At 40.9% G+C, this 12,516-nt stretch overlaps 1 protein-coding gene across 1 annotated transcript in view; it reads right to left on the minus strand.

Moving 5' to 3' along the window:
* LOC308150162 (epidermal growth factor receptor kinase substrate 8-like protein 1) overlaps positions 1 to 12,516 on the minus strand; it is a gene marked incomplete at both ends in the record, with an annotated part of 42,514 nt that overhangs the window by 12,732 nt on the left and 17,266 nt on the right. Inside the window, 4 exons of the mRNA XM_080523022.1 lie at positions 104 to 212; positions 928 to 980; positions 3,093 to 3,237; positions 3,384 to 3,532. Coding sequence (XP_080379148.1) covers positions 104 to 212; positions 928 to 980; positions 3,093 to 3,237; positions 3,384 to 3,532 — 456 coding nt within the window. The remainder of the gene's footprint in view (positions 1 to 103; positions 213 to 927; positions 981 to 3,092; positions 3,238 to 3,383; positions 3,533 to 12,516) is intronic.

The raw sequence follows: 12,516 nt of genomic DNA on the forward strand, positions 1-12,516 counted from the left end.
TCGAAAGACCTGATGGTGTCACCCGGACAGATTTTGGCCGTCCCCGGACATTATTTGCAATGACAGCCTTTCTAGACAGGCCCCATCCACCTCCAGTTTGTACCTCCAGGGTTTCTCCATGCAGCACAGAAAGTTCACTGCTGTTCCTCGCCACAATGTCATAACTACAGGTGTACAGCCTCTCCTCTCCTGGTGGAGGCTCACTGCCGTCTCTGGGGGTAAAACAAGATGCATCAGTGGAAGAAGGCTTGTGGTGTGGTTAGGGTCATTACATGATGCTATAAACTATCTACAAAGGGTCACTCTTCAACTCTTCTGTTGATAATGATATGCTCGGGTTAGATTTAGGGTAAGGGTTAGGATAGAAGAAGATAGGAAGAGCTTGAGGTTAGAGTGCTGAATAATTTGTTGTTGTTGTCGATAGTTGTACATTTTAATGATTAATTATGAAGTACTTTAGTATACTTCCAAATAGTATACTACTTGATTGTCATGTAATTGAATCTGTACTTAAGTATACTTAATTATTATGTACTTAAATATGTACCTGCATTTTCTGGGGGGGGGGGGGGGGGAATGATGTGTGTGCGTGTGTGTGTGTGTGTTTGTGAGCATGTTTTCAATCAAGTGTTTTCTTAGAAAATGATCAAAACCATTATTTTCATATCCAGTCCAGTAATTTGTATTGGTTTGATTCATTGCCCGAAAACAAATGGGAGTCCCAAAAGTGCATGTAATTGAAAAGTAACTAGATGAGCCATTGTTTTCCAATGGAGGAATCAGCTGTGCTTTCCTAAACAGCTGTGTTTTCTAACCAGCTGTGCTTTCCTAACTGGATAGTAGATGTTTGGGTTAGCAAAGCGAATGTTTGGGTTAGCAGAAGCGCAGGTCAGAGTTTAACGTCAGCTTCTCTGCATGTAAACTTACAATTCAGCAGTGGGTTGGACAGAGTGCCTTTCCGATGTCTGATCAGCAGAGTCCTATGTTAGGGGACGGGATAATGACGCATTTAACTCCATTAATTAACTCAACATTAGTTAATGGTATGCAACTGAGTTGTTTGCCATTGGTGCTTCTAAAGCCAACCACACATGTAAAGCGTCCAACAATTCTGTTCCTTCCATCTATTCTAATGCACGACAAAAGCTTGTGCACCTAGCCTCAGGTAATACTATCGTCAATGCCAAGGGACAGACCATCTTGCATATTACATGTCTAGAATACATGTCTTGCATGTCTAGAATGTTTTTAGTTGCCATGCCATCAACTTGTCAGTCAATTGTTGGAATTTAGTATTTTTTGCTCTAGGCACAGGGTCAGCCATAGTCCTGGAGCAATTAGGGGTTGAGTGCCTTGCTCAAGGGCACATGCAGCTCCCTCCTGAGGGGGTGATTGAACCAGCGACCTTCCGATAGCTAGCGGCCTCCCTAACCCCTAGGCTACCGGCGCCCATATACCAGGTATGGTGTAACCTTTGCTAGCAAACTATTTTCTCTCCCTCTTCCGTCTGACAGTAACACCGCATAAATCGTGCCACCAGGTTAAATACTGCATTAATCAAGCTGCGAAAAACTGGATCTCACGAGCGTCCTCTGTCTTTAATCATATCTGTCTTATGGACACACTGTGTTATTAGTTATTAACATCACTGCTGCTTTTGTATCACGGTGTATTGTAATGTTACTATATTATTGTGTTACTGCATTCTGTGCTACTTACAGTGACACTTATGTAGCTGTAGCTTTCTCCGTAAAGGAACTTTTTTATTTGACAATTAATGCCATACACATGTATACATCATCGTCACATCCTGCCAATGCCCTACCATCTCCCATTATACTTTTTTAGTTGACACTTTTTAGTTGACAACTTCTGCACCTAATGTGCGTTGAAGGTCATCAGGTGACAGTCATTTTTGTGCTTGTTTTGTCGCGGCACATTTCCTGTGCGGACGACTTCAGAAGAAGCTTGCTTCTTCCTGCCTTGTAAGAGACTGCTACTAGATGTACATGTAAGAGACTGCTACTCAATGTATTTAAGATGTTTGTGTTTGTTGGTGTTAAGGCTTTATGGACCCAATCCCATTTCACATTTTTACCCCTCCCCCTCGTTTTGGAGTCCCACTCGCTTTTCGGCTTTCCCCTTGGAACAGAGTTACAAGGGATAGTGGTTGAAATCTTCCCCTATGAAATGGGATAACCCTTCAAGACCCTGATACGTCATCAGTAGCATCATAGAAAAACATGGACACTTGCGATTCGTTCACAACTTATAAGCTTCAAACATCAATATCAAACAAAGTCATCAAATATGCCATCTAGTTATTGATTGATTGATTGATTGACTGATTGACTGAGAATGTTTATTATGTGAAGCGCATTGAGTTGCATCTTGTAAGAAATGCGCTATACAAATACAATTTGATTTCATTTCATTTGATCTAAGGGGGGAAATGTCAAAATACGGGACTATCATGCACAAATCAGCCTTAAAACATTGTTGTAATGTTAGCTAGCTAGCTGGAGACATCTGCATACTACCGTTTCTTTTGTTATGCTTGTTATAAAGAAAAGGTCTATAATACATTGAAATGACATTAAACTAAGATAATTTGATGAATATCATGATTGTATTATTCTTTATTAACTATAAACTTAACTATTAACTTTATGAATTATTTTAAAATAATTACATTTGTGCTTCACTTTTGTCGCTTGTGCGTTCCCCCACTATCTTGCAGACGATTCGCAAGGCGTTCTGGGAGATTTCACTACTTGTTTTTAATGCTCGGTTTGGAGTGTGCCTCTGAACAAACTCAGTTTGGAGGACCAAATAGCCCTACCACTTGGTCCTACCCCTCCATGCCAACAACAATTGGGACACCTTACCCCTACACGTGAACGTGCAAAACAGAGGAGTAGGGCTAAGTGGTAGGGCCAAGGGGGGGAATTGGGATTGGGCCATGTTGTGTATATTGTAATACGGTGTACTGTATATTGAGTACAACTGTGCTCCCTCCTCTATCCTGTAGCTGTATGTATAATGTGTCTGTACATCATAATGCACTTTGTCACGAGATAGACTATGTGTACCTCTTCACTGTCAGTGGGAGCGTCCTGCTTATGGTCAGACTCAATTGGGTCCTCCAGAGGTTGACCTTCTGAGTCAAAGGCCTCAGGCTGCCAGCTGTCCAGGAAGACAGGTGTATATGGAGGAACCGACTCACTGATCTGAGAGCTGCCAGAAAGTGTGAAAAGATAAACGCGCACAAACCAATTGTTGTGTTAGGGAAATACATACATTCAGCACAAAGCAATAAGCAGAGTCATATTTGTATGCAATATACTGTACACACACACACACACACACACACACACACACACCGATGTAAGTTCCAGTTGTGCCCAAGTGAGGTCCAGAGCTCCTTCTCCTCCTGGGCCAGGTGCTCCTGCAGTAGAGCCACAGCCCCTCTGGTCAGAGCTGGGCTGACCACTGTCGCCCCCAACTCTGGACCACCTGTGGTTTTAACCATCTGAGACAAGATAACATAACATTACAACTCTGGACCATCAGTGGTTTTAACTATCTGAGACAAGATCAACTTTCAACTTTCAAGTTTATTGTTATGTCATAACATTACACAAGTGTAAAAGAGTAAAATTCTTAGGCTTCGGTTCCTGACATTGCAGCACAAGACAATAGGCAAAAGACAATAGAAAACAGTGACAATAGTACAGGACATCAGTGACGAATAAGTCAGGATACAATTAGCAGAATCCAGACAATTTGCAGACAATAAGGCACTAGGCATAATTCAATAAAATAGTTTTTATTAGTACAGATAGAAAGGCAGACAGTAATATATGGATAACAAATAAGATTAAGATTAATCAGAACAACTTGATACATTTTGTGCACAATTATTGATCTATATGGCTTGATTCACTTGAAGCACTACTACATAGTTATAAAAAACACTTACATAATAATGTAATACTTTTTCCAGCATGAATTAAACCTTTTTCTGTTTGGGTTTGTTCCTTGGCTGTCCTTGTCCATCATAAACCTGAGGTCTATGACTCCATACATAGTTTTTTCTTGATTGATTGTTTCAATGTAATGCTGATAATGGTGCAATTTATTTGAATAGAGTGGATTAAGTGGATTAAATTAGACCTATTCAATGATTTATGAATTTATGAGTCATCAAAATGACCTCACTGACAAATGCAGGATATTGATGACTTATTATTGATTACTGGATAAAAGACTTTAAAGTCAATCTCGATGGCTTGAAATAGAAAAGTGCAGTGGTGGAGAATAGCCACTAGCAGTCAGACCTTCTCTGGGAAAGAGGACAGACAGGGATAGTGAGAACCTGTGATCCAAGCATACCACTCCATATTTAGAGGAAGGTACAGATCCCCCCCCCCCCCCCCCCCCCCCCCTATTATTATTACATTCAGGTTTTCAAATGTAGTCCCTTTCATTAGCAATATGTACACAAAGTACTGAAGTACAATCAAGTTAAATAATTCAGTGAACCAAATTCAGGCTTCTATTTGCCCAAATCAGCTTAGAACCTCACTAATCTTAAACACGGGTAATTCCTGGGTTGTTTGGTTTACATCTAGAGTCATTTATCTGTATAGACCCTTTATTAGCTACTGCTAGAAAACTATTTAGTACATACTGTACATACAGTAGGGGAAATAAGTATTCAACACTTTTTAAATTCAACATATTTCCATTGCAGCTATTCACATGACATTTAGACCAGACATCGATATTACAGTTTTTCTCAGTCGCTTTGGTGCATTTCTCACATCACTATTAACATTTGCACAACAGTTAGTGCATTTCTCAGAACAATTAGTACAAACTGCAAAACCTAGGTGTTAACCTGCAAAAGCGTGTCACTTGCTCAAAATGGATAGTTCATTCCTCAAAAGCAAGTATTCATGTCAATGAAAGTGTCAGTGTCATCAAAATGAAAAGTCCTGACACCATTGTTTATGAACAAGATAGTCAAATGGCTTTGTCATGTTTTCATTATGACAGTTCACTCTGTAAGTGTTTTCCAATGCAAAAAAAGTCAGATCTTGGTGACACTACCTGAAAATGCTCAAGACAGTACTATACACTATTTGCACAGCCATTTGAAATCTACAGTGGGTTACACATTACTGTATTTAGTGAGGTAAATGAGTACAAGACGCTGAATAGTTATGTTTCACATTTTTACTGCATATGCTCTTTGCAATTCTAATTTGTTCACAGCATTGTGCAAAAGAAAAATACAAACTTGTTTACCACAAACATAAGAAACACCCTTTGGGTAGAGCTGTGCACAACTGTAAACAATATTGCAGTACATATTGGAACTGAATTGGAACATCCAACATACTGTAAATCATTCATTGACATCCAGACGTTCCTGTCTGTCTGGCTACATATTTTCATCGACATCACAGCGAATATCATCCCTGGTAATGCAGCGAGGAAAGTATCTCCCTGAGTGGCGAATCCACCCTCTGCTAGCAAGGCCATTTGGGTATGTGGATGCCGGTCATTTGCCTTCCACCTCCAGGCAGAGAAAAACTCCTCTATTGGATTCAGGAATGGGGAGTAGGGAGGGAGATATTCCACCAGCATCCTTTCATGTGCTGCAAACCACTGTCTGACCAGATCTGAGTGGTGAAAACGCACATTATCCCATACAACAACATACTTGTTTAGATGGTCTCCATTTAGACCCCTCTCATTCTCAGGGATTATGTCCCTGTAAAGAGTGTCTAAAAAAGTCAGCAGATGTTGTGTTGTGTGGACCAAGACAGGGTATATGGGTGAGGACGCCGTTTTCTGAGACGGCTGCACACATTGTAATATTCCCTCCTCGTTGGCCTGGGACATCAATGGTTGCTCTCTGTCCAATGTGATTTCTGCCACGCCTTCTACCTTTTGCCAGATTAACGCCTCATCAACGTATATGAATGTGTGCAGCGGTTCCCTGGCCTCCAGCTCCAGTACACACTTTATCCCAGAATAGAGAGAGAGAGAAAAAAACTCATTTTGGACAACATATTGTACAGTATGAATTGTCATGTAAGTGTACTGCATGGCACTACACAAAGTAACCAGTTTACAGCACTGGACATTAGAGTATGCATAGAACACATAAATGTTTTACCTGTACATACTGGTGACGGATCTCCTTCACTCTGTCGCTGTTCCGTTCAAATGGCACATTGTACAATTGTTTCATGCGCATTTCATTTCTCCTGAGCAGTCAATTGTAGCGATTGAAACGGATTCAATATTCCCAAAGATATTGTCATCCTCTATAACAGCGCTTTGTATCTCTCTCAACCTTATGGCATTGTTTGCAATCACCATTGCACAAATGGCTTCCTCTTGTTGTGGAGTAAAAAGGGGCCCTTTTCCACCTCTGCAAGGTTGTCTTGCCTTGTCTTGTCTATGTGGTGCAGAGTAAAATTACAGTAATGTACAGTAAACATGAGATATACGGCTTTAACCCATATTACTGTAGTGAACAATAACAGAGAGAAATTGTTCAATTTGGGAGACATTTTCAGGAAAAATGATAAAGAAATGTATACAATTTGCTTGACAGATTTTGACAACTTGTTCAACATTTTTGGATGTAATGACTCAAGCAATGAAATGAGGACTATTAGTTTTATAGGGAATGACTATTAAGCATCCAAAAGTATAGTTCATTTTGACTGACATGACATAAGCAAATGATAATGTTATAAAACAGCAGAGAATTGTATGACAGCAATTGATGCATGTCCAAAAGCATTTGCAATGTGTTTGAAGGAATGAGAAACTGCTACTATGATGTGCACAAATGACTAAATGTTGTGGAGGTTGAACTAACAGTTATGAGAATTTCAATTCTGATCAGAGAAATGCACCAAAGCAATTGAGAAAAACTGTAACTCAATAAAACTACACAGCTAAAGAAATTGTCACATTCCAATCCAATCCACTAATGAGTTCTCCTACCTGTGCTAATTAAAATCAGCTGGGTTATTGTATGTTGGTGGGTACATACTAGGTGAATCAATCTATGGAAAAAAAGCACTTAACCCAAAAAAAATTGATACAAAAGGTTTTTCGATGGATTCCGATAGTATTGGGCGTGCTAAATAACATACTAAAAGTCGACCAAAATCGACCCCAAGATGGCGTCCCAGATGGCGGTGGAGATATTAAAATGGCTATATCTCAAATTGAGAATATGGTGCAAAGGATTTCTCAACTGATTCTGGTACCTCTGGGCATGTTCACTAACATACTAAAAATCTAGGAAAATACACCTTCCAGAAAGGCTTAATTTTCAAGATGGCGTCCAAAATGGCGGCAGACCAAGCTTAAAATGGCTATATATCTCAATAGAAAAAAATATATAACTATGATTTTTCCCTTGATTCTGGTACCTCTAGACATGCTTGTGAACATACTACAAATCTAGGAAAATACACCTTCCGGAAAGGCATCATTTTCAAGATGGCGTCCAAACTGGCGCCCAGGAGCTTAAAATGACTATACAAATACAAATAGCTTACTAAAAAAGGTGTTTGCACTCTCCAGCTCTCAAACTACCATACTTGAAGCCTTCTTTTTGACCATTATAGTTGTTATAGTTAGAGGTGTTTGCACTCTCCAGCTCCCAAACTACCATCGTTGAAGCCTTCTTTTTCTGAATCAGTTTATTTTAATTTTTTAGTTTCTGACCAAGTCCTGTGTTTGGGCATGTCTGGGCGTGTCTGACCTGGCAGTGTTATTTAAGCCCCAGTTTCATTCTAGTCTTTGACAGAGGTGTTTGCACTCTCAGCTCTCAAGCTAGCATAGTTGAAGCCTTCTTTTTTACCATTATAGTCAGGGGTGCACATAACTTTTTGGGGCCAGTGCTCAGAGGAGCACCTAGGGATGCTGCTTGGTGCTCCCCGAGCTCGCGAGTCACGACCCGTCCCACAGGATGGATAAAAAAGGGATACATGGATAACTTATATTAGCAAAACGACATTTATTCATAAATAAAGATGAATGAACAAATGATTGTGTGCAAAACAAAAGAAACAAATGCAAAATCAAATGACTGCTCTTTAAGCATGAAAGTCTGTCAGACACCTTTAAACACATTGAAATCAACTGACATCTCTTTAAGCACTAACTGAATGTCTGTTCTTTAAACACAATGAAATCAACTGACATCTCTTTAAGCACTGCTCTGTTCTGTAAACACTGAAATCAACTTTTCAACAAAAAGTTACAGCCTAAGCATTTATTTATGCTACAAGCTAATCATCATCATCACTGCTCTCTTGACTGCTGTAAGTTATCACTGTCCTCAATTTCAACCATGGTAGAGGATGGTGTAGGCTATCACTTTAAATAGCTCATTATTTTGATTGTGCAACAAAGTCTTTTTTTCTTCTAATAGAATTCCCAACCATATTCCCTGGGTCAGGGGTCTAGGTGCGATAATGAAGCTGTAAAACAAACGTCTGAACGTTTGAAAGCTTCAGAGAAAAGAAACATGAAGTTCCTTGGTGTTGTTTTTCCTTTTAGCTACGAGTCGTTCGGGACTGAATTGTCACGTGTCGGCGTGATAACCGTGCGATACGCGATACGCGGAAGGAAAGTACAAGTTACGATACTTTCCGAATGTTTTCGTGAGGGGAGTCGCCGTGGTCGTTGTGATGGCGTTACGGGGCTTGCAGTGATGCAGCAGTCAGCAGTCAGCAGGTGGATTTTGAGGAAGTAAATTCCTCTCCCAGCGCTCCCAGCTGTTGGTGCGCAAGAGCGCGTTCATGCCGCTGATCTTCCGCGCAGCATGCATTTTGGCGACGCATGCGCACTGGCGCACCAGTTATGTGCACCCCTGATTATAGTTGTTATAGTTAGAGGTGTTTGCACTCTCCAGCTCCCAAACTACCATAGTTGAAGCCTTCTTTTTCTGAATCAGTTTCTTTCTTTCTTTTCTGACCTAGTCCTGTGTTTGGGCATGCCTGGGCGTGTCTGGCCTGGCAGTGTTATTTAAGCCCCAGTTTCATCCTAGTCTTTGCCAGAGGTGTTTGCACTCTCCAGCTCTCAAGCTAGCATAGTTGAATCCTTCTTTTTGACCATTATCTGATTTCTAAAGTGATGAGTGAATTCAGTGCCCAGATCTGTCCCATTTGTAAATTGGAAGATGGAAGTGATTTTGTTGAGATTCGTCAGAAAGGTGCTGATGGGATCAATAAAGCTAGTGTTAAAAGAGGTGACACTGTTCATGTGACTGCTGGCATGAAAGTACATTCAGAATGCCGCAAAATGTACATACATAGCCGAGATATTGATTTACATTTACAGAGGAAACAGAGCGGTGAATCAAGTACCACTAATAAAAGGACTAGTACTAGGCAGTCTGAAGCTCCATTCAATAGCCAAACTGATTGCCTTTTCTGCGGCACAAATGTTCATGAAGGACGTGCCGACTATAGTTACGTGAAAACAGACAACTTTGCAAAGTCTATATTGCAAAGCTGTGATAAACGAAATGATGAGTGGTCATTCAAAGTCAAAGGTAGAATTGAATACTATAATAGTGATCTACATGCTGCAGACTGTGTGTATCATAATGCTTGTAGCACACATTTCCGGTGTGACCGTGATGTTCCCATGGAATTTCAGCCTGATTGTAATCCAAAGCGGAGAAAGTCTGGAAGGCCAAAGAATGAGGACCAAGAACAAGCCTTCTCAAAAATGTGTGCTTACTTTGAAACGAATGATGATGGACAGCTGACCGTTTCTGCACTTAGGTGTAAAAGGCAAGAGTATTTGTCTAAGGCCGATTCCATCCCATATAGTAATCAATACCTAAAAACATTGCTGATGCAACGATATGCAAATAGCATATTTATTGCAGAAGGAGATGGCTTGGATTGTATTGTTACAATAAGAGAGAAAACATCAGACATACTCAGATCCTACTATAACAACACAAAACAAAACAGTGATGAAGAGTCTGAGAAGAGACACTTACTTGAAACAGCTGCAAAACACATAAAAAGTGACATAATGACTAATGTTCCACCTGTTAATGAGTACCCAACTACAGAGACACTAAAACTACAGAATGCCCTTGATTATATTCCACAATCACTCCACATTGTGTTAAAAGCTTTGTTTGTCGGTAAAGAGACAGAGCAGAAAATTGCTAGTATTGGCCACGCAATCATACAGGCAGTCCGACCACGAGCTGTCCTTGCCCCTTTGCAAATTGGCCTAGCAGTGCAAATGCACCACTTAAACCGGTCTTGGTTCATTGTAGATATGCTGAATAAGATGGGATTCTGCTCTTCCTATTCTGAACTGCAGAGATTTGAAATGAATGCTGCAAATTGTACTGCACCAAACATGCTTGGTAAGGATATTGATGTGTTGAACACGACCGTCTTATTTGCTGCAGACAATGTAGATCATAATATTCTAACAATTGATGGGAAAGGGACATTTCATGGGATGGGCATGATAGCTGCCTTGACACCAGGACAGAAGACAGACCAAATCATTCCGAGGTTCAGAATTCATTAACTGAATCTTGTGCAGAGGTCAAAAGTTGTGATAATAGATTATCACTTTGCCAAACACTTTTGCAGAGACACCACATTTAAAGAACGTCCAAGACTCGCAGAATGTAACAAGATGGTTGATCTGCTTTGGGAGTTATCGTTCAATTTCAAACAGCCTGCACCTGGTTGGCAGGGGATGATGCACATTATTCATAAGGGAGATGAACATCCAGGGCAGTCTTCAGTGAGATACTTACCAATGATAGACATGTACTCCGGAGACAAAACATGCATTCTGTCAACACTGGAGTTCATTTGTGGTCTGGCATCCAAACACCACCTTGCCCCAGTAGTTACATTTGACCAACCCCTATATTGGAAAGCAGCAGAGATAATCCTAGATTCACCACAGTGCAGTCACCTCAAGTCCATTGTCCTGCTCCTAGGAGGATTTCACACATTTATGAATTTGCTAGGAGCAATTGGTACACTGATGGACGGTAAAGGACTTAAGGACATTCTAGGGGTAGTCTATGGGGAGAACTCAGTAGCCCATATGATGACAGGCAAATCGGTTCAGAGAGCATTCCGTGGCCATCTTCTGGTTGACAAATGTCTTAACCGCATGATAATATCAGAAATGGTAGATGATAGTCATGAATTTGCAGCAATGGTTGAACAGTCTGAAGCAATGTATACCTCAATAGTTAAGGGTGAAATGCCATTGGAAACAGTGTTCACATCAGAGACCCTCATTACAATAAATGAAGAGCTGGGAAAAAGGAAGATGGAACTGTGTGCTAGATCCAAAACTAGTCAGTTGTGGCTAAATTACCAACACATGTTAGAAGTTGCTAGGTCACTGATAACAGCAGATCGCACAGGTTCCTGGCTTTTGCACCTACGCGCTGTTTCTGAATGCATGCCGATATTCGCTGCGGCTGGGCATTACAATTACTTGAAATCGGCACACTTTTATGTCCAAGAGATGAGTCAGCTTCACATCAACCACCCAGATGTCTTCAGACAATTTGAAAAGGGTTTTCATGTTATCCGTCGCAGCAGCCAATCATGGGCAGGCCTCAGCTCAGATCTTGTAATCGAAACAACATTGATGAGGTCATTGAAGACTACAGGGGGGATGACACATGGAAGTGGAATGACCGACAATCAGAGATCCCTTTGGACAATGTCAAAGGGCATAACATCAGAGTATAACACCGCAATGCAGGAGTTCTCAAACCAGACATACACAACATCAGAACAGCACAAGGATTCAACAGAGGCAAGGATGAAAAGGGATGCTGCTGACCTGGAGAAGATCACTTCAAAACTTGCTATATGTTCACCTTTCTCTCCAGACTCTTCTTTAAGGAATGTTGTTACAGGTGTTGTCGCTGAGGATGGAGTGAACGTGCATGATTATGACTCTGTTGGACGCAACATCATGCACAAAATGATCGGACAGCCGGCATTCACATTTTCATTTAGTAGAAAGGATAAAGCCATAACCCTTGGACAAAAATCGTCTATCAAGGTTGCTCCTGATCGAATCATTGATTCTGCACTTCTTTTTCAACGTTTCCTTATTGTCTCCCAAACTGGAGAGCTGTCATTGGAGGAGGTTATGCGTTACGAACTCAGTCCTTTCCCTCCTGCCCTCTTTGAAGCCGGAAACGTCTTCCGCAAAGCTGATAAACCACAACTAGCGCACGCGATCTGTGATCATGCAAGTGATGCAATCCTAGATTCTGTACCAGAAACGGAGCATTATGTTCTTGATGGTGGTTCACTCCTTCACCGAATACAATGGAAGCACGGACAAAGCTATGGTAAAATTGCACAGTCATATGCAGACTTCACCATCCAACATTATGGCTCAGCTACAACCATTGTGTTTGATGGCTATGAGGATGGGCCATCCATTAAA

Source organism: Nansenia antarctica (genome assembly GCF_963989245.1).
Source record: "Nansenia antarctica genome assembly, chromosome: 2".
Taxonomy (NCBI): domain Eukaryota; kingdom Metazoa; phylum Chordata; class Actinopteri; order Argentiniformes; family Microstomatidae; genus Nansenia; species Nansenia antarctica.